This window comes from Lepisma saccharinum, chromosome 4, assembly GCF_977018435.1.
Source record: "Lepisma saccharinum chromosome 4, izLepSacc3.1, whole genome shotgun sequence".
Lineage (NCBI taxonomy): Eukaryota > Metazoa > Arthropoda > Insecta > Zygentoma > Lepismatidae > Lepisma > Lepisma saccharinum.
Window position 1 is genome coordinate 82548685 of NC_139232.1, and position 23097 is coordinate 82571781.

Here is a 23097-nt window from a genome sequence, read left to right on the forward strand (position 1 = left end):
TACTTTTACATTTCATAGTTATTATCCTGAAATGCACAATTATTGCATTATGTTATTAACTTTTGCAAGTGTCGTTCAAGAAAGGACTTCAGAAGTTAGAAAAAATACTCATCTAAAATTATAATTTGAATTCTGAAAACTGGGAAACCATTTTTCTTTGGAATAAATGGTAGAATATGAAACTATAACCTGGTTCCTGTATTTTTCACCCATTTTTTCGATCTATGTAATGCATATCTTCTATTGATTACTCTGTTCTAATACTAACCAAGTAAACTTTATTTCTGTTATTAACTATAAAAATTACAAACTTTCAGCTTTTTTTGGAACTTGAAATGATGGAAGCCAATTTCCAGGAAGGGGGGGGGGGGATGTCGACGCCCATGGAGAGAGCGCTTATCAACAACCGAAAGGCAAATGCGTTATAATATGATTATAAATAGTTCCAACTTTTAAATTTAGTCAACACATGTGCTTAGACAATTATAATTTTCGAAACACGTAAAGTATTTTCATTTGATTTGATGAAGTACCGACTTCAGAGCCTAGTCCCTCGTGTTTGTGTCAAATCTTTGCGCTTTTCTGCCTAAATCCACTGATTTTTCCGTATCGGGTCTGTCTGAAAGCGATGCATAGTTACCTGAGAACAATTGTTTGTTCCCTATCTCATGTTGAAACCAAAAGCCACACAAATATTTTCGCCTTTTCCGAAGAAACTGCCTTTACACCTTTGAATTCAATGTTACTCTTTTCAAAACCGGAAGTGCAGTCCCCGCCAGCGTCAAGGAAGCACAGAAATGTAAACATCCGGTGAATAGCGCTCATAGTGCTTCCAGCTGGTGAAAGAATCTCCCCCAAGCCCGAAGTTGATGCACGAAATAAACCGTCGCGCCATACCACGGCAGCTGATGAAACTGCGATGACAATGGGCGCAGCTCCTTTTTAACGGGGATTTTCCTCTAGTACTGCTCCCCAGTATTAGAGTGCGCGTCAAATCTCCTGCATATGGCCTTGAACTGCTGAACAGCACCAGCGAATCACAGACGTGCGGCGTTGCCTAGTTCAGAACCTGTTTCACCTCGCTACTAAATCGTGTACCTGGCGCTCGGATATAAATATATTATTTCAAGTGTCAGTAGTTCAACAGATGGAAAGATAATGAATTTGCGAGTATGTACGAAAAACAAGCGTGATTGTAGCTTATACCGTTCCCTCTGTAGAAGCAATGTCATTATAAACGTATTTGCATTGTATCGTTTTTGTTCTCCCTTCGTTCCTGTTGCATTCCGAAACTTTCCTATTAGCGAAGGGAACAGGGCAGGTTCGTTCCCAGTGATGGTAGAAGGAGAAATTGACGAAGAGGATACCGTCACTGTTCGTTTTTCCCACGTTTTTAGTGTGTGTGTGTGTGTGCAGCATGTCGTTGAGTAAACCAAGTGGTAGTGATAGCGAGAGAAGAGAGAACAATACAGTGTTGTACGAAGCCAGGCACGACGGGTGATTTTTCAGGTGTACAATTTTTTTTAAAAAAAAATGTTCGAGTGAAGAAGAGAGCAGTAAAATTGACTTTAAGAAGTGCCAGGCTCTAACAGCTCAAGCGTGTGGTGTGAATCAAGCAACCGTTTCTCGGATATGTTCGGGGGCAAAACAATGTGGATCGGGGCCTGCTCCAATGTTTCAATCACCTAGAAAGCACATTAACGTACCGAAAATAACGACAAACTTAGATGACTTTGAAAAATACGTAGTTCGTAGAACCGTCTTTGAAATTTACGATTGTGGCGAATTTTCTACTGCCAAAAGGATAACGTACTCTTTACGGGACAAAATATCTTACAAAGGCTGTACAACTTCCACCTTGAGAATATTGAAACAATTATGCAGTCCCTCTGGCATAATCAGGTATGTTCTTTTCTTCCATTAAGTTTATTATATGTTATATTATCTAATGTTCCGTGCTCTCCGTGACAAGGTGTTTCGCTCAACCACGCTGTCTCTTTTCCGTGTGAGATTTCGACATGGCACCGCTGCAGTGCGCTGCTATTGGCTATCGCCATATGCAGGAGATTTGACGCGCACTATAGTTGGTAACACTTACGCATTCACTCTCTTCTCTAACAATGGCGATGAATTGTATGACATTTACATTTTTCATTTTTGTATTAAACATTAATTTTATCAATTTGTAACGTGCAATGACTCATAATCTTGGCTAAATGGTACCATTTTAAATTGAAGAAGAAGAAGGTGACGGACAGTCGGTGAATTATCTGTGGTGAAACGCAAAACGCCGAAGGAGAGAAATGCGTTAGTTTCATGGCTTTGTTTTTTGTGAATAGTTTTGCTTAGAAATAAAAGTGAAACGGTAACGGTGCTGTTCTCTTTATCTTCGCCGTAGTGTTCAAAACTGCTAACGATGGAGGATGAGAAACTAGATATAGTAAGTACATTTCTTGACATTAGTGTAGTTTGGAAGTTGCCCATTTCATAACGGAGAGCCTTACTGGTAATATTGTGGTTATACTGACGTGGCTACTGAACATGAACAATTTATTGGATAAAGTTTCTGCATTTAGAAGCATGGTGTCATATGTTGGATGATTTTTTATGTAATTTATATTGATCGCAACCATAACTCCAAAAGCCAGTTTTACCTGGTACTTCAGGCCATAATTGTGAGGTTGATGGTCTGTTGGAAGCTTGCATAGATATTTCGCATTTGCATTAATCGATAGGTTACAATGTTTTGTGTGGCATTTTGTTTGAGTGTGGAACCCCCAAATGTCCGAAATGTTTGATCCCACCTTTCGTGGACTACTTCCAGTTGTGTTCGTAAAAATTGGTTCTATGGAGGAGAGAGAGAGAAAAAGGCACCTAACACAACAACAAAAATTGGTAACATTATAATATAAGGGAAACGGATTTCTTCAAATTTACAGGAGAAAGTACTTACGGAAATCAGCGTTGGGGAAGTTCGTGAATCTAGTTTTGATCCATTTTAATGCGAAAACATGTCGTTTTCTGCGAAAAGCTCGGTCCGACACGGTGTTTCTGCTGCCGCCATTTGCTTTCTGCACGAGAGTACAATGTTCCGTGTGTTAAGATGACGCAACCCCATAGTCAGTGTTTTTCAACCTCGCCGTGTTTTCACTAGAACATGACGTGTCTAGTATTTTTTTTTTAACTAGTCCTGCCTAACCGAACCTAACCTTACAGAAAATGATTTTTGGGGCTAACGTGAATGGTTTTTGGTGCTAACGTCAATGGTTTGTGAGGCTAGGTGTTTCCCTTAAACTATAATAGTACCCAAAAATTAAATAAGAGCATCAAATCCAACATTCTTGATGAAATGAAACTGATCATATCGGTAACAATTCTGTATATCGGAAACACGTTAAAATTTGATACATTGTGTTTCGCATGGTTCGTACTTACCAATTGTGTATTGCGGAACATAGTTCAAGGTGCCATTATGCTTTTTACTTGAAAACAAAGACAATTTCTCACATAAGAGTGATTTTTTTTATTCCTTTCTTCGGTTCCTTAACACACAGTATGGCGGTCACAGCTTGACTCACGTTATGGTTATGCAGTGTTTCCAACCCTCTTCACCAAAAAATACCTACTATCGTGTTCGTCACTGGTGGAAATTGTACATTATGCACAGGTAGCTGATGGATAGCCCCATGAACCATTATTATGCACGGAAGCTGAGGGATAGCCCCACGAACAATTTCCGATAAGGTTAGGTTTGGTTCGGTTAGGATAGCATAGTAAAAAGAGGGGGGGGTTGGAAACACTTGACAGGGGCCTACGTCATCAAACGTATGCAGCATGCAGTTCACGTAGTGAAAGCAATGGCAATTGTGTGTCTGTGAGTTATTTCTCTTGAATAATACATGATTTCCACAGTCAAATAGATTCCGCGATGAAAGAAAATACCTCGATGAACGTTGATGCTGCGAACCAATTAAAACTGATTACATATCTTTTTGCCATTTTTAAAAACAATTTGTCATTATCCTCTGGCTCTCCCTGTTAACCATACCTTCCATCATATCTTTAGTAGGAAATTCTTTCATAGCTAGTCTTTCGGCAGAAACACCCATTAGTCTCATTTGTTCACACATTCACAGTAAACACTTCCATCTCTTCAAGGCTTTTTTCATCATTGGTATTTCTTCGCTTTGACTCCTGGCTGCAGTTCATGTCACTGTCCACCAGGTAATTCCATCCACTAGCTTGTTCAGTTCCTTCTCTTCCAGGTCATGTGTAAATTTGCTTGGATTTTACCTGTAAGCATTGTCTTTGTTTTGTTCATATTTATTTTCATTCTAAACTTCACGCAATGCGTATTTTTAAGTCTTCGAATGTAGTGTTTTCCACTCTTACTTTATCTGCTAACAGAGCAATGTCTTCTTCAAAACTTATGATTCATTAAATTATTACCACTCCTTTATTCTGGAAACAGTTTCTTTACTAATTCGTCATTCATCTAATTAGGCAGAATCGTTTCCATATTCCTCTTCCAGTTTCCTTCCTTCCTGTTATCACTTTAACTTGCTTGTACAGATTGTTTAAATGTCTCCTCTCTTTAACAGTCCACATTGTTTTGAAAGCCTCCTCTCTTACCAGTCCACATTGTTTAAAAGTCTCTTCCTTTACCAGCCCACAGTTTCCTTCAGCACCTCTGTAAGTTTCATCCAATTCACTCTCCAGATTCAAAAAATGTTATATACACTTACTTTCCTTCCTTTAGGTACTAACTGCATCTCTTGTTAGACCAAACTGTTCTTCTGACTGTCAATCAATTTTAGCACATAAGCATCTATTTAGTACCTGTATCAGAATTTTGGAGCAAAATTTACAATACTGGAAGTATCTCCAATTTGTTTGAAATTCGGCATTCTCATTAATTTTGGCCTCGTAACCACGAATCTGCAGTTAAAATTTGGCGGTCACGTCTAGAAATTCCAAAATAAGCTGAAATAAGCAGGTCCGTGAACGGAGTGAACACCCTTGATATATGAAGGAAAGAAATATTTTTTGCAATGATTAGCGTTTAAAAACTATGTTCATGATGATCCTGAATTTTAACTATGCTTCCCTAACCTTACCGTGAATGGTTCGTCGGCCAAACAGTTTTTCCTTTTTACGCAAGATGCCATTTTCTCACATGCAAATCAACGGGTCTCACTTATTGCACAACACTTGAGCAACCTTGTGGCATTACTTTTCTGTGGAGGTACTAAAACTGTCTGTGAATTCCGCAGGCCAGTTGCCTTTCTCATACATTTCATTACATAAGTGCAAGATCACCTTCCTTCCCTCATCCAAGCACTTGATTATTTCATTTATGTTGCCACAAATTAATGATCATGGTCTGCCAAGTTGCTTTTCATTGGGTGACACATATTCAATGCATTCAGTCCCATCTTTCCAGTTATGATACTGTCAGATTAAAAATTAAGGATACTCTGAGTTCAGACTCCAATTACAAATTAGCCTGTAGGTCTACGTACACAGTGCGGCAATTTGAAATCGAGACTGATTTTATTCCTCGGTAGGTAGTGCCACTGTGCAAGCGGTCTGTGGTGTGAACAAGTAAGGGGTATCTCACGAACAATTGGCGCAGAGCTTGTTGACCTTGGGTGACATTGCCACATGTGGCATTGTTGAGCATGGGCACGTGTCATGAAAGTGCATCGTGATTTCAACATGGAACAAAGATCAAAGCTCATGTTTTGTGCTTGCTTGGCTAAAGCTGCTATAGAAACAATTCACATGTTGCAGCCAAGTGTATGGGGACAATTGTTTATCCCATACGCATGCATTTGAATGGCACAGGTGCTTCACAGAAGGATGGGAGTCAATTGAAGGTAACTAGTACCTGGGTTGCAGCAAGGACGGTGAGAACACCGGAATTGGTTGAGAAAATTAGGACAATCATTCATAAACAAACAGACTCTTACTGCTGTATTTTATCTTGATGTTCTGAAATGTTTTATCCAAAGAATAACACATGTGATGCCTGAGTATTGGGATGATGGCAGCTGATGTCTGCTTCATGACAATGCCCCAAGTCACAAGGCTGTGATTGAGAAGGACTTTTTGACCCAAAAGGGAATCTGCATATTGTCATATCCTGCCTATTCACCAGATCTGGCTGGCCCCGTGTGATTATTTTCTATTTCCTAAACTAAAATCTGCACTCAAAGGTTCGTACTTTGATGACATACCGACCATCAAGAGGGCTACGACAAGGATTTTAAACAGCATTACACAAAATGAATTCCAGCAATCCTTCCATGCACTGGTAGGCAGGCCGCAATGATGTGTGGATGCAGGAGGGTCCTACTTTGAATGATCTCAGGTAAATAACTTTCTATGAACACTTGTTTATTTTTTACAGCACCAGTTTCGATTTCAAATTGCCGCACTGTGTAAAAACGATTTACATCAAAATTTAGCTTATTCAGTTCTGTGTTGTTCTATGACAACCAATTTTTTTCGAGTATGCCTTACATTTTTTTATCTTCACGAGAAAGAAAAAGGCTCAGTTTTTTGTGTTTTTCAGACTGCTCTCTCTGAAATTTTACAATAAAAAACTTGTGGTCTGATTGTGGTAAAATTTTAAAAACTGTGCAGGTAGAAAGATTTTAAATACAATTCTTAATTTTCAGTTTTTTAATTCTCCAAAATGAAAGTTTTTATCAATTTTGTGAAACAATTTTTTCTTGGTATTGGGTGTGTACAGTCACGGACACTGCCGGCTTGTAACGATTCCGTTGAAAGTCAATGTATTCATTACAAGCCGGCAGTGTCCGTGACTGTACAAATATGATCTTGTTTGTTTAAGTCCACTATGGGTACAGTAAGGATAATCAGGACTGGACATACAGTTCAAAGTGGAATCTGAACCACCGTGTGCCTCCACCAGGCATTGAACAAGGCAATGGCATTGCCAAGGAGACCTACTGGTCTTGTTTTGAAGCTCTGTGCAACTGTTTTTAAAACTCATTACTTCTGTAACTCACATTGCGAAACAGATTTTATAGAGATTAATATTTAACAGAGTAGCGATATACATTGAACATGGTAGCACTGAATGCGCTGTCTTTACCTCACTCTCAGTGACATGCTGGAGATTCCATTGTTCAAGCCACGCATCTTCACTTCATGAAAAAAAAAAAAAAAAAGGCATAGACTCATACTGCCATCTACATCTATGGCACGAAGCCACCTATAAATAACTCCTTAAGCTGTTAGATTAAATGTAGTAGTCCTAGAAACAATCACTCAGTCACAAATGAAAAATGTTAATGATCTGTTCATTGAGATAGGAACTTACCAGTTTGTATTTGACTCGATTATTTCATGCTGCTTTTCTACCACTTTTGATTAATTTTGACACCAAGGCTGAATGATAATATGGAATTTAAGAATGGACACTTACAAAGAATGCTGGGCCAGAACTTGAACCTGGATCCTTTATTGATGCCATAGTGTGGTGAAAATTGCCATTGTTATGAATCATCACAACATGCACTAAAATTCATATAATTTATTTAAGCTAAGATGTTAGGGCTCTAAGTTTCGAATCCCAGCCTGGGCATTCTTTGTGAGTGTCCCTTCATCAATTTCATCATATCTTCACCCATCCTCATCTTCACGATTAGCCAAAAGTGGCAAAAATGTGAAGTAAAATAAATCCTATGACGTATATTCCCTTTTGGTGGACAGATACAACAGGTAATGGTGAGTTTCAGGAGGCTTTACATGATGTAAGGTTGAACTTCAGGATAGGATATAAGGTGTAGGAATTTCACCATGTTTTTCAATACATCCCTAAGATTTTACTCCTGACTGTAGAACGAATAAATCACTTTCAAAATTGCAAATGATTATTGCAGAACATTCGTTCACCTTCTCAATTAATATATGTAACCAAGTGATTCAATATGATTTACTTTAATAATGAACAGCGTATTAGGCCTTTACTTCACAAAACCATGACATGCAAATTGTATTTTTTTATTCATAAAAGTAATAAAAAAATGTCTAAAATTATCAGTAATATTACTGATAGACAGATACCCATACCAATAGAGTAACAATTAGTTTGCTTCTGCTGGGTCCCCAGTCATGTAGGCATTAAGGGAAATGAAGGAGCTGATGCTACCGCCAACTCTCGCCGAGAATAAGTCATCTTATCTCTGCTTCGAATCTGACACAGCCGTCTCACACATTGCCATTTGCTGCACGGCCTGGGCCCTTCGCCGTGCTGTACCTGTAACATTGTATTAAGTGTTTGGCACAATCTTCTCGCATGTGCTGATTTTAATTTCCTAGACAGAGTTTTAACCTTCCCAACGACGCATCATCCAGCCATGTTAGGAGATGATGACAGTGTTTTACCAAGTGTTCTTATCTTTTTTGAGAAGAGCAGGCCTTTTACACTGTTTCTGAGGAAGTTTTTAGACTATCCTCACCTTTTTTAAATGGCGTGTTTCTCCTGTGGAAGTCCCTTAACAACTTTCATTTTTAACCTTTCCCAAAGATGTCTTTACACCCCTTTTTTAATTTTAAGGAATGGGTTTTTAGATAAGGGGATTATCCCTGTATACATAGAAGGGTGCAAAATGGCACCCAAAAAGTTTAAATCAATTAATCAGCTAGTCCATCTCATCTCTAATAATAATAATAAAAATAAGGTGGCGATGTTATGGCTATGAGGGGAAATGGAGGCTGTTGTAAAAAAATAAACAATACTGTTCTGTGTATTGCAGATTGTGGAAAACTCAGGAAAATATCAGGGAAAATACTTTTTTTTTTAAAATTCACGTGGGAACTCTGTTATACATATATTTACACTTGATAAACATGAAATCAATGGTCTTTTGACAGTGCTGACATGTTGCAATGCAGACGGCAGAGATAACAATGTAAGCAGCTGGTTGCATCATTCACACTAGAGGCTTTTTCTCTTTGTGGTATGTATGTACAGGGCCGGCGGAAAGGGGGGGGGGGGGCAAAATTTGAAGAGAAGAAAAAATTTAAAGTTAAATATTATATTATATAACTTGGAAGTTAATATATGCCAACCCACCATTTTGAAGGAACATGTCAGTAGTCTCACTTTAAAACCACTGAGTGCCACAAGGTGGGAAAGCAGATTCGATGCCTGAACTCCGTTGAGATATCAAGTGGGAGAGGTCTATGATGCGCTCCTTCAAATAATTGGCAACAATAAAATTGTCCAAATGGTCGCACATGAGACTCAGTGTATTGCAAACCAGTTGTGTGGCTTTACATTCCTTTGCTCACTAGTTATCTGGTATGACTTTTTACTCCATGTAATGTAATGAGCAAGTGTCTTCAAAACATTAATCTACGATGTGTTAGATGATTTCTTGCAAACATATTAGTTAGAAAAAAGCAGGAGTGATTAAAAGTTTTGAAATTTTCTTAGATGCCACTTGACAGCCTGGCAGGGCCTCCCTCCCTCCGATCGTGGAGGTGTTGGGGGGCAGCAACCTGTGAGTACCGGATGATCCAAAGAAAGGAAACACTGTACAGGGCGGAAAGAAGAAGCAGTTTCAGTATGATGAAACTGTTGAACATCCACAAGAACGGTACAAAGTTGCTTTTTATTACAAGGTCCTGGACTATTATTTTAGCTCTAAGAGAAAGATTTGAGCAGCTTAAACATCATTGTGAATTTCAATTTCTTTTATGATATTAGTAAGCATAAAGACATGCCATCTGATCTTTTGTCTGAAAAGTGTAGAAAACTCGCCAGAATGTTAACACATGAAGGCTACTGAATTAAAAGATGAACTAAAAGTGCTTTCAGTTATAATAAAACAATTACACCAAAGGAGACTTAAAACTGATAAAGGGCCATGAGTTTGCACCTAAAGTCCACCCGGCTAAAGAATGGACTTGAGGAAACCCAGACTTTCCGCCTCCAGTTCAAGAGGGCAAAAGCGGTGTTGCTACATGCCTGATTTTTGTCCAGTAGTCCGCGACACATCTGTCAACAAGCTTCCTTCGCTCGCATTTCAGGTGAGAGGCAGGGAATCGGAGACCCATTTGCTTGCTGTGCTGCAGCAACCATTAGACTTTGTCGTGCTTGGCATTGTTGAGAGTGCCACCTGTTTCAAAAAGTGCTCGAAATGAAAAATTTGGCAACGCCTCACCACAGCAACTGGTGGTTCAGCAACTCATGTGACCCTCCTTGGCTTTCGACAGAAAATATAAAAATATAATTTCCAAGTCAATCCTCTGGCCTGAACAACTGTAATATCAGTGTAAAAGGTAAAAGGTAAAGTGTTCCCCTGTGCTTAGCACCACGCCATGAAGGCGTATAGGGGGTGTGGAGGTAACGCCAGTGTAAAACTTCGAATTTATTGACTTTGTCGGTAGCAGTGGCAAGTGGCAAACAAAGTTTTTTTTTTTCGAAATTAAGGCTAATAAAAATACTATCTTCTGTCAATCATGTCTGAAACACGCTTGTTTCCATTTTATGCAAGATAGCATTATATTCCATAGGGAGCGGCATCTGCCGCCACCGCCCAGGGTTGCAAAATGACTAGCGCCGACCCTGCGTATGTAACCGAGTTATGCTTTACTACTACTGTTGATGCATAGGGCAGAGGGAGGAAGTTCCATGCTTGCAATTTGAGAAAGGCTCTGGTAAAAAACTTATGATTGAGAAGGTAAATGAGACATTTAAAGCCGTTAATGGAGAAAACTTGTGTAATCGACACTTGTAATGTGGTATGTAAATTATGAAATGTCTGTACTGATTTGAAGTAAATTTTTAGCTTTTTTAATTCTGATAAATGTTTATTTAATATATAAATTTTGTCTTTTCAGGACTGGGGCAATGAAAAGCTCAAACGAGCACAGAAGCAAGTTACTGAGAACCAATTTGACTTAGAAGCTTGGAGCTTGCTTATTAGAGAAGCTCAGGGCAGATGGATTGGTGAAGTTAGGCCTCTGTTTGAGAAACTGGTACAGATATTTCCAAGTGCTGGTCGGTATTGGAAAATTTATATAGAACAGGAGGTAAGTAAACTGTTTTTATGTTCATACAAAATTGCCATTGTAGAGTTAAAATATCTACTTTCAGTCACACATGATTTAACCTTTAGCAAACTGTAGTCTCTCACGCCTGTAATCTTCTTCAGACTACAAGTTTCCAGGTGTGCATTTTTCAAATGTGCAGTCATGTATCCCCCTCCCAAAAAGATGTAGCAGGATAACTATTTGCCACAGAAAAGTGAGACTGGTTTAATTTTTCTTGCCTTTCAAGGGAGATGAAATTTATACATTTTCCTCCCCCTCCCTAAAAAAGACAAAAGCAGAAAAATAAAATTCAAATTCTACAGAAAAATTATTCTGCAGGTCATTATGGCCACAGAATGAACTAAAGTCATTGAACAAAATCCGATATGTAGCACTGTTATCTTCCTACAATTGTGTAACTTGCATTGGAAATCATTGATAATTTATTGAGAAAAAAATAATGAATATACATGGGACAAAACTTTAAAAGTGGCAACACTACTCTAGAGACACCATGTAACAAAACAAGAACAAGTCCCTTATACCACACACATTAGGTAGATATCAATTTTTACCTGGACTCTCCCTTCCCCCGTCACGTGCATACACAGAGACGATAAGTTGGCAGTCGAATGTAGCGTTGTTGTGTTGTCACCATGGTAACGAAACAAGAACAGCTCAGTTGGATAAAGATTGAATGTGCTAGAAGTTGTACAGCATGAGTGTCATCAAGGTGTGCAAGGGGAATCAACATAGAACAGTGGTCATCAGTTCCGAACTGTTCCAGAGGTTCTGCAGACAGTAGACTGCTCCATTTGCTCTATCATTGGGTGTTGCTACAGATATTCTAAGGTTTGATTCACATCTATGCTCAGAACATGGTCCGGTCAAATATTGTTGAATGATTCTTAAATAGAAGCATTAACACCTAGCGGTCCAGTCAAGGTTCTGTCCAGTTACGATCAACTGGAAAGAATATTTGACCTGAGTGTGAGAGGAGCTTGACCGTTCCGAAGCTTGATCGCTGTTGTGAACATGTATAACGCTCAACCTACGGTCCAGTAGCAATCTTCAGCTTGGTTGCAAAGGATACGCAGTCCAGTTTGGTGCTAAGAAAATCAACAAAGAATCCCAAAATATTATCTTTTCAATTCTGTTTGTAAAATAGTGGTCAAAATACACACTTTCCTGAACCCAAGTAAAATAAATTTCAGAAAGAACTGAAGCCAATGAAAAAATTTCAATGAGGAACTATACATAATTATGATCCATGAGTACTAGTTGTTATGATATTTTTCCAACCTGTTGGATCAATTAAAATCAAAAAGCTAACTTATTGAGGGGTCATATTTTTCCGTACAACCAAATAATTTTTTGTGTGTGCAAAGGGAAAGGAACAAGCTAAATGGAATAAGTACGAAGAAAAGACAGAACAGTAATGAGTTCAAATGGAAAGCCAGCCACCCAAAATAACTAAGATCGAAAAGTAGGCAACACCGAATAATTATGTGAGGAAAGCCTACGAAACGGAATGTGTGTGAAAGGAAAGCGCTGGAGCAGGAATGAAAGCAAGCAAGGTGGAAGGAGTACGAAAGGAGAGCCAGCAAAATGGTATGAGTCGAAGCAGAATGATTACAAAATGATAGCCTTCGAAACGAGATGAGTACAAAAGGATAGCCTGTAAAATGGAATTAGTGCAAAAGGAAAGCATGCTAAGCAGAACGAGTACGAAAACAAAAAGGCAAAATGGAATGAGCACTAAAGGAAAACCAGCCAAACAGAATGAGTACAACAGGAAACCCTCTAAACGGAATGAATATGAAAGGAAAGTCTGCGAAACTGAATGACTACGAAAGGAAAGGCGGCAATATGGAATAAACACGATCTGAAAGCCTACGAAATAAAATTTATATGTTCGAATTTATCCTAGAAGATAATGTACCCTCACAATGTAAATAGCCGTGAAAAGAATACGTAGTTGCTCAACCCTCTGCTATAGGAAAAAATCATTCTTAATATTTAGCTCGAAATCAAGAATAACAAGGAACTTGTTCTTAATTTATGGAAAACAATGCAAAATTATTACTTTTTTGTAAGTAGTGGGAGGAGACTCTTCACATGATATGCATAACAATCGGGTCCTTGAAACTAGACTTACAACCTGAAGTATATTTGTCACGTGTTGTGTCAGAAACTTTAGAATGATATGAAACAATGAGCCTGAAAATTTTCATGCCAAACCTAGACTGACAAAGTAGTGTTTATCATTGTTGATATTTGCTGTTTTGCACATTGTAGCTGCAAATAAATGTTTGCCGCTTTCAAAAAAATATAACATCAGTGAACAGTATTATTTATATTTATAATAGCCGACCTCCATAGAGGAGTGATTAGCACAGTGTCATGGCAAGTGTCACATGTTCGAATCCCGACCTTGGCATTCATTTTCTTTGTAATGCTCCATCAGTTCCATCATATCACCACTCATCCTCATCTTTGCAATTAGCCAAAAGTGACAGAAAAGTGAAGTAAAATCAACCATATCAATCAAACTTCGCTTTCGCAATTCTTTTTCTTCTTTGTCATTTTCTTTGAACACCAGTGTTGTATCAGCCAAGTTTGTCATTGGTCATTTTTTTTTAAATTGTAGTTAGCACAATCAGCAAGCTCTCTATACCAGAAATATCGGTGTACACTGTCAAGAAACCAACTGCAGACTGACGATGATCGCACTTTGACTAGAGCGAAGCTTGACCGCTGGTGTGGATAGACCATGAGCAGAGCTTGAGCAGACCATTTGTGAGCGTTGCTTGAGCTTAGATGTGAATCAAGCCTAAGACATATCATTGGCAACAGATTGTACATAGTGCTTGTGACTACATTGACAGACAGTACAACTTTGAAACATGTATCTATTTTGTATTACATGTAAATAAATAGTTACCACTATTAAAGTTCCATCCAAAGTATAATGAAATCAGTGTAGCAGACTTTTGGTATAGATTTCCTGAAAATCTGCTCAAAATTCGCAGAAAGGAACTACAAAAGACCACTCTTAGATACCATAGAACTTCAATTCCTACATTTTGGGGAAAAACAGGAAAGATGCTAGTATTTTTTTTCTTATAAAAAAAATCATAATTTCATGGAAATTTTCAAAACCTGGAATTTCCTGCTAGATCCCTAAGTTCCGTACTGTGAAAAACAGTCATAAAACGTTCATGTGCCTCCAATCAAGTGAAGTTTCATCGGCAACTCTTTATTAATAAAGTGTGTGCAGTAATGATATTAATAATAATAAAAAAAGGAACTATTGTAATCAAAAATATAAGAAACTGTCAGACAAATTCACTAATAGCTGTTTCTATGGATGTTGAGGGCAGGAAAGAGCAAGAAAAACACATTCCTTGAAATAAACAATCACAGTTTCCATTATTATTTTTTTAAAAAAAAGCTTGGATTCTCTTTCTCCCCAGGGTTGGCTAGTTAGGAGCTCTATACCTTCATGATCTACCACAATTTCGGTCTTTTCTTTTCCTTACATTTTTTTAAGGGTGTAGGGTACTCAAGTAAATTCAGTCTATATGTATTCTTTCATATTTTGATCATTTTTGACATTTTCAAACCTTTGAATCGACTATAATTTTGAGCTTTGTGCATGAAACATGGCAAGCAAATCATTATGATGAGAAAAATCATTTAAAGAGTGTTCCGATTTAATTATGCCACAATTTACGACATTTCATTAAACTCTGTCCGCCTCTCCGATGGTGCAGTGGTAGCGTTGTTGCCTTGTAATCAAGAGGTCCCGGGTTCGATACCCAGTGGAGGCACATAGTGGTTTGGATCCCACTCTAAACTATAGGTCCAGTCCCGATTAGCCTTACTGTGCATAAAGTGGTCTTAAAACTCCAATTCAATCAATCAATCAATTCATTAAACTGTACTCATTTATCCATTGTAATGTTTAAGCATGCAAACGTTTATTGTATCAATTGATCGTCACAGTTGAAACTATGATATGCCACTAGGGTTTTCCCCACATCAGGAAGTGTCTAATGACCCAAGTGCTACCACATTTCAAAATTACAAAGGCTGTCACAGAGAAGGTGAGACAGATTTTTTCCTGGCTTGGCAACACTGCCTTTGGTTTCGGTACTAGTCGCGTCGTGTAGGATGACTCATTCTGTTTCCGTAGCAAGTTGTCACATGTTGCGAAACGACGTTAGTGAGCAGCTGTGTTGATTTACGTGGAATGCGTTTCGTTTACCCCTCCAGGTTTTTGTGTATAACATTGCTTTTCGCGATGAGTATTCAAAATGAACAGCGATATCCATAAAATTTTGTTGACGTTTAGGGAAAAGTGCTGCTCAAACATATGTAATGTTTCAACAGGCATATGCTGATCAAGACAGACTGAGTAGAGCCACAGTATTACCAAGGAGTCATTGAGAGTCTGCGCAAGCACGTAGCAAAAAAGAGATTTGAAGAACTCCTTCAGATTGCACCACGATAACGCACGCCTCCATACCGCGCGAGATTTTCAGGATTACGCAACAAAGAGAAAAATAGAAATTTTCTCGCATCCAGCATACATCCTGGACCTTGCACCCTGAGACTTTTGGCTATTTCCACTTTTAAAGGTCGCTTTACATGGTCATCATTTCATGACGAACAAAGAAGTGATCACCGCAGCGCAAGTTTTCTTCAGTTCGCTACCTGACAATGAATTTTCAAAGACATTCACAAAGTGGCAGGAGCGTATGGACGCTTGGTTAGCTGTCAATGGTGCCTATTTTGAAAAAGATGTACGTCTACTCGATATGGCTGATTCTTGGAGGGGTCCATGTACATGCTTGTCTTTTAACTGCTACGCAGTCACGACTTTTTGACCTATTGCGCTCATTTTGGTCTCAATCGGCAGCTAATGAACCAAATTTTCACCCTAGTACATTTGCTAGCCAATGGAGGTCGCTGTTTTCCTATACAAGAATTAGTCTCACCTTCTCTGTGACAGCCTTTGTATAAGCTTTGTTCAACTATGCAGAATCAATCAATGCAAACGTTTTACCTACAAAAAAAAAATATCTTTCATTTCTTGGATATAAATTCTTTTTATTTGTGTTAAAAGCCCATTTCAAGATGATTTGAGAAAAATAGCCTGAAAAAAACCACTATGGCTTGTACTATATTCATTATTTTTATCATTATAATCTCTGCTAAGCCTTTTCTTTACAAGTTTTCCACAATCGTAGAACCTCACAAATATTTCAAACAATAATTTACATTTTCTGAAAAATAGGCAACAACTTTGGACTTTTTTTTTTTTTTTTGTGGATTTTTCTGAAGAAAAACTGGGCTGGACCCACTCGGGCCAACCCTCATTCTCCCAGAAATTTTGTAAAATCTACCCTCTACTGATATACCCTCAATCGGAATGAAGAAATTTGAACAGATGTAGAAATCTGTCTGTAGGCTGTTGAATGGTCCTTTACCATGTCCAGTAGTCCTTGATGCTTTGTTGTGGTCCATCTGCAGTTGGGTGGAAAGGAAAAGGAGTAATTCATCTTGAGTCAATGGATCTTGCCAACAGTCTTGGGATGCTTCTGCAGATGTCAGTCATAATACTAGTTGGTTTTGGGTCTTGGCTACCAGAAGATTGAGAACTTCGTCATCGGCAAAAAGTCTGAAAGGTAGGAAAAGGGAGGAGTTCTCATTTAGTAAGTCAATCTTGGGTTCAGGGTGTGCATCAAAGGGTAGAACATGTGATTCAGAGCAAGAAGCCCAGTTAGAGGGAGGTGGTAGAATAGGTTTGGATGTTTATTCATTACCAGAGGCTGATAAATTGGAATTACTCATACCATGTCCAAGGATGGCTTCAGCTGCCACTGTTGTCTTGTCCTTTCCCTCAGAGCTGGTCTCCCAACCTTCAAGCTCAAGCTGACACATGACCTCTTCATTTGATACACCCAAGAATACAGCAATCTTGTCTTGATGCTGGAGCTGAGCATACTAATGTATACGAAACAAGGTTCATTCACAAAGTGACTTTTTTCCCTTCCAATTCTGGTGACGAAAATTTCTGATGCTGATGTCACATTCATGGTTGGATGAAGCTTTATTTTTTAGCAATACTTCATGAGCATTTGGATTCCTTCCTTTCTTCTCCAAATTTCAAATTACAGAGATAAGTGCCTCCATGAACACACTTGATGAAAGAATGCTCCGATGTGTAGAACAAATACAAACCCAGAGATGTATAGAGATCAATTTATTTTCTGAATTGCTATCCTCGCAAACACTTGTAAGTGTCCTAGTTCATATTTGTAAAACTTGAAAGGAAATGACATAATTTCCGAATAAAATGTTTTTATAAGTAATTGCACTTTTAAATAACACTATGTATATTGCCAACTTATTTTTCATTTTCATCATTATCACAGTTAGGCAACAAGTGGTGGTTGAAAAGTAAAAACCCAATCATATGCTACATTTTCAGTAACATTGCATATTTTTTTTCTGATAAAATTAACTATTAAATAGAAATAATAAGTGAATTTTTGTGATTCGAGTATGTCATACTGCATATGTATAAAAATGAACAAAAAGTCTAAACTGAAATATACGTGTAGTTTTGGAGGAATGAAGGTGGTGGCACTGTTTTTAGCCAATGTGTTTTACTTGTATCTGTGAAAATGACAAGATGAAAAAATGTATAGCGGGAATACAACCAATTTATGTTTGCAGAAGAAATTGCACGTTTGGTTATTTCATATAGGATTAGCCATTCAGGAATTGTACATGTAAAAGGGCACCAAGTACCTTCATGTTTTGTAAATATGAAATACGACACTTGTGTTTTAATTGCTTGCCCACATTTTGCCATTTAACCATACATAATGACAACTGTCCGAGGTGCAATACCCTCTAGTTCAATTGTTCCAATTTAATGTGGCACAAATTTCACAATAATTTACATAACTCCAATTGCTGCATTTCTCTCTCACCACCGGATCTTTTACCTATGTAACATTTTCATCTTGATTATACCACTGTGATCATATGGCATTTTTAAGTACAATCTTTAGTATTATCCTGGGTATCACTAATTTATATCTCCATAAATAATAGTGTGCTCATTCAACTCGTGCTTCCATTAAATCTAATAATTCTTTAGTTATGTCTAGTGCATAGGTCAACTGTGTTTAACAAAGTTCATGACTTTTTTCAAAATCGTATGCTCTCTTGTACATACTCACACAACTCCTTCAACTTCAGATGTCAGCATCATACGTCAGCTACTCCTAGATACACAAATTCTTCCTAGAATAAATCTTCATATTGCTTTTCTACAAGTCATAATCTTGACAACATGTCACCCAGCGCTTGAAGTAGAAATTTTAGGTAGGTTGATGTTTGGTTGAGCCTTGGGTTAGCTGAAAGGATGCTCCTATGGCGACAGTGAGACTGTATGAAGAATATGCTAGGAACAAACACCATCTTTGTATGCATATTGATGCCAGAATATGTATAAAAGTATGCAGTTGTGGAAAAATACAGAGTTCCCGGTCACCATGGCACCTGAAAAATTTTCAGATTCGATGCAAAGAAAATAGTTTTTTTAAAAAAAATATTTTGAGTTTGCTTGTGGAAATTTCCATTACCTTTTTTTTAAAAAAATATCAGATAAAGTATGTGTTTTTTTAATGTTTCTGCATCATTAAATCAGAGTGATAAACATAACATTAATTCTTTAGGAAGGCCACTCTGGAACAAGAATTAACTAGGGCCTACTTTTAATTCAGTATTGTATTAATTAATGAAGTTAATGTTTTAAGATCATATTTCACAATGTGGAGCTTTATCTTGGTTGGATTCATGGCTTAGACCATATTTGAAAAAAGAAAAAAGGTGGCTCCTGAGATAAAGGTCTGGTGCCTGAATTAGTTTAATTTTTTCTACCCCTGGACCTATGCATAGTAAGCAGTTGTTTCTCAGGCGTGGAGTGAGTCCAGATTTCAAATAATATTCCATGGACATATTTATGGATTTTCCTTTACAGTGAACACAACAGTATACTGTAACTCATGTTTGTACACTAGCTGATTTAGCAGGGCACGGAGGCACGTAAAAGTTTAGATCATTTGCATGTTTGTTGTGTATATTATACATTAAGTCTTAAGACTTATATTGATGGTGTGGAGGGACCAACAAATATACTCAGATTGTAATTTCTTTGGGGCTGGGGAGATGTGTTTTGAAAAGAGGAACAAAAGAAATATGTAAAGAGAGTGAGATAGATGTACAGTGGAATCTCGATTCTACATTTTTCAGGGGACCAAGCTGAAAAAACTTAAATTACATGAAATTATAAAATCTAGGAAAATTTTCTAATATTTAACTGTGTTTGGACCATTAAGATTGAATATTAAATCAGGGTTCCACTGTATATCCAGTAATTCAAATATGTATTTGTATAGGAGATATAAATTTGATTCAGTAATTTACTTACATATATTTCTCTTTTTTACAGATGAAAGCAAGAAATTTTGAAAGGGTTGAAAAGGTATGTGTTAATAATTTTGTTCCACTATGATAAATAAATTAACTAAATGTTTCATGTATGTATTTCATTCTGATGTGTTAAAACCTTGGGAGGGGGCACTCTCTGACTTTAGCTTCATTGCAAAACCAGCACATTTTAACCAATATATATTTAAGGAATACACTCGAGCCTGTAGTTTACAATAGCATTCTTGGGAACGTTGGGTGATAACACTAATTATTGTGCTTTTCATGTTGCTTGAAGGTGCATAGTTAGTGCAAATATAGTTTGCTACGAAAACATATGAAAACATTTCATGTTTTTTTTCACTTTTGTTTGCACCTAATTCATAATCAAATTACCAGATCATGTCAAAGACCACTGTAGTTATGAACTAAAAATATAGAAATCTATATCCCGTTAATATATTTATAAAAATTAATAATAGATGTTATGCCAGTAAAACAAGAATTGTTAACCCTTTCAGTAAATACATATGTTTCCATTTGTGTGTGCATGTCTGAAGCTTTTGTTATGAGTGTGTTGTCGTTAATTTAGAATAATAATGAGGAAAGCAATGTGCAAGAGGAACTAATGACAAATTAGTAAGAAATTGTGAAATTTTCAAATTTCATCATAAAAGGTGTCTTAAATTTGGAACATATAGTCTTCATTTTACAATTTAAATATGATTCTCTTTTATGTTCATTAAAAATGAAAAAAGAAATATAGTTAGCATGCAATCCATTCTTTCTTTCAAAGATGTTATCAGATACGTATTATTGAGAAGTAATTAATACTTGACTATTATTAGATCCTAATTAGGTAATGAAATGCATTAGAGTAAAGACTGCTCATGTTTTAATGTTCCTTGCTTTTTTTTGTATGATCTGATCACATGATTAAGTCGGACAGAGCACGAGAGAGAGTGTACATGTGTGTGTGTGTGCTTGTTTTGTTTGTACAAAGATAATATATTGAAAAACAAATAGAGGAGATAAACTTTGGAGAAACATACTGGTACATATATACAAACTATTTTTATGTTATGAACATTGCAAAATAAGAACTGGCAGTTTCAAAATGTTCCGACTGTCCTCAAAGTTAGTATTATGTGAGGCATTGTTCTCTGTATTCTTGGGTTCCTTGCTATGAAATGATATAAAGTTTAATCATTCCTGATGGTTTAGTTCCCCTTTCATCACCCCCACTTCATCATGGGTTGTAGTGACCTTATTGCAACAGGTTTGTAACTGAAGTGTTCGTGACTGTACATATCTGTGCTGATTCAGTTAAAATAGGAAAAATGATGTGAATAAAAATGTGCTGGTTTGCAAATTTGTTAACAGGTAACACAATTATTTGCTATTTTTTTAAGAATGTAGTTATATGAATCTTGTAAAGAAAGTAGGACAGATAATTTTTATTTTTATAGTCAGAGAAGCTCCTTTCTGAGTTGAAAGCCTTACACTCCTTTATATAGTCCTTGATGAACCAACATAGAGTATGACTGTAGAATGAGTGCAATTAAAGTGAAATGTATGTGAACTTAGATCTCACCTGCAAAATTGTTTTTTATCTTTAGATGAGTGCTGTAATTTGCAGCAATATGATAATAAGTGAATGGTGACTTATAAACATATGTGGTGTAGAAAGCTGTGCTTTTGGCGTCAATGACGATTTAGAAATTTATGTGGTGTAGAAAGCTGTGCTTTTGGCGTCAATGACGATTTAGAAATTATGAAGCTTAGCTATTAATTAAGGAAACTGGGACATTATCTTTTATTTAATTGGAGCGTATAATAATTGGATTCACACATTGCTACAGTCTTTAAAAATATAATTGTTCTTGTCCTCATAAACTAGGAGGTCTGCTAACCAAGAATTATTTTAATTCTCTGCAAATATGCTGCAATTCTAAGTGAAATTTCTTCACAAAGCTGAAAATGTTGTGGCACCACATGATTAAAATCATACGGAATCTTAAACATTCATGAAGATTTTGTTGTATGTTTGTCACAGTAGCTTTGCCTTTATTTTTGCCTTGGGAGCAAGAAATATCTTCCACAAGATTTGTGGTTTGCTTCTTTATGGTGACAAACAAGCCATCACCCACCAGTCCCTCTTTTTTAACAGCACACTTGGAGCAATTACTTTGCGGTATCTAGCACACAAGTCAAATTTTCCAGTATTGTGCGCTATGAAACTGTTACTGATCATAATTAGGTAAGGCTTGTATCGTGCCTCTGCACATGGTTCGTTGTTCACCAGTTCTGGAACTAGACCATGTTGTACACCGGTTACCGATTTGGAAGATTATTGAAAGGTATTTTAATTTTCTTAATAATTTATATATGCATGAACAGTTGCTAATCTGCTTTGTTATTGCGAACAAATTACTGCAAATAAATCTTTTTGAACCTTGTTTAAGTATGCCAGTACACCATTTTTTATGTCCATAAATAATTTATATACTTTGCAAGATTTACAATGGAAACAAATTGCAAATGCTTCATGTAAAGTGTTAGTATGCATGTAGGTTAATTATATAATTGTTTAGCTGTGAATTTTTTGAAAATATCTTCAAAATGTGGAATTATACTTATATTTTTATTTGGGCCTTTCAGTAGCCGCCCTGTAAACTAACGTAACCTTGAGTATACATTTAAACTTTAGGAAAGTAAATATTTGATCTGAAGCTAGATATGGCACGTAAGCTGGATTATTTTTTTCTCTGCATCAAACGTAATTGACAAAAATGGTGATTTGACAGCTGCAATGTCCTGTGAAGAATCAAATATCCACCCCCCATTATCTCAAAATAATAATAAGAAAATTGATTTGAATCAGTTTTGATCCTCGTGCCCAACTTACGAAAGCACTTTTTTGATTCCATAGAAAAACCGACAACATGGCCTACTAACTAGCCTATAAGTTAACCTTTAGCAGATGGGAATTTTTCAAGCATGCAGTTTTCAAACTTGCTGCGATGCAAAAAACAAATCGTAACTCTATAACTAATTGTCATGGAGAGATTAAATCTTTTTTATTTCCGGAAGGACGGGGCTGTAAGTGAATGTGAAATTTATATACAGTTGAACCTGAGTTCAAGATGAAGAGAAAATTGTACGTTTAACTGAGAATTACTTACAAATCACATGTGGATATGTGTCATATCATTATTAAAATACTGTAATTGTATCTCTTTTGTTTTCAACTTGTTGCCACTAACTGCTAGAGTTGCAGCATGGTTTTGTCGAAACCTTGTAAAAAGTGCTTTTTCTGCATATGTTCACTACACTCTTGTTGACGGCTGCATTTTGTTGATTTACTACCCAATTTTTAGCATCCACTTCCCATATATATTTTAATTTCTGGTCAAGCGTATAACTTTTCCTCCTGTTTTCCTTGGCCGACCAGTTGGAGGAACTGCTGTTCTGCTTTTATTATGTTACGTGGCAAACGTCAGCTTTCGGCAC

The 23097-nt window shown here is 37.0% G+C and overlaps 1 protein-coding gene across 3 annotated transcripts in view; it reads left to right on the forward strand.

Moving 5' to 3' along the window:
* Positions 1-2262: 2262 nt before the first annotated feature.
* The window catches only part of su(f) (cleavage stimulation factor subunit su(f)), a 156299-nt gene continuing 135464 nt past the window's right edge, over positions 2263-23097 (forward strand). For 2 of the 3 annotated variants that reach the window (XM_083120873.1, XM_083120872.1), the window contains exons 1-3: positions 2263-2440; positions 10882-11073; positions 19607-19639. In XM_083120873.1, coding sequence (XP_082976999.1) covers positions 2417-2440; positions 10882-11073; positions 19607-19639 — 249 coding nt within the window. In that variant the 5' untranslated portion in view covers positions 2263-2416. Of the gene's footprint in view, positions 2441-10881; positions 11074-19606; positions 19640-23097 lie in introns of those variants that run through there. The other variant, XM_083120874.1, reaches the window with a different exon arrangement.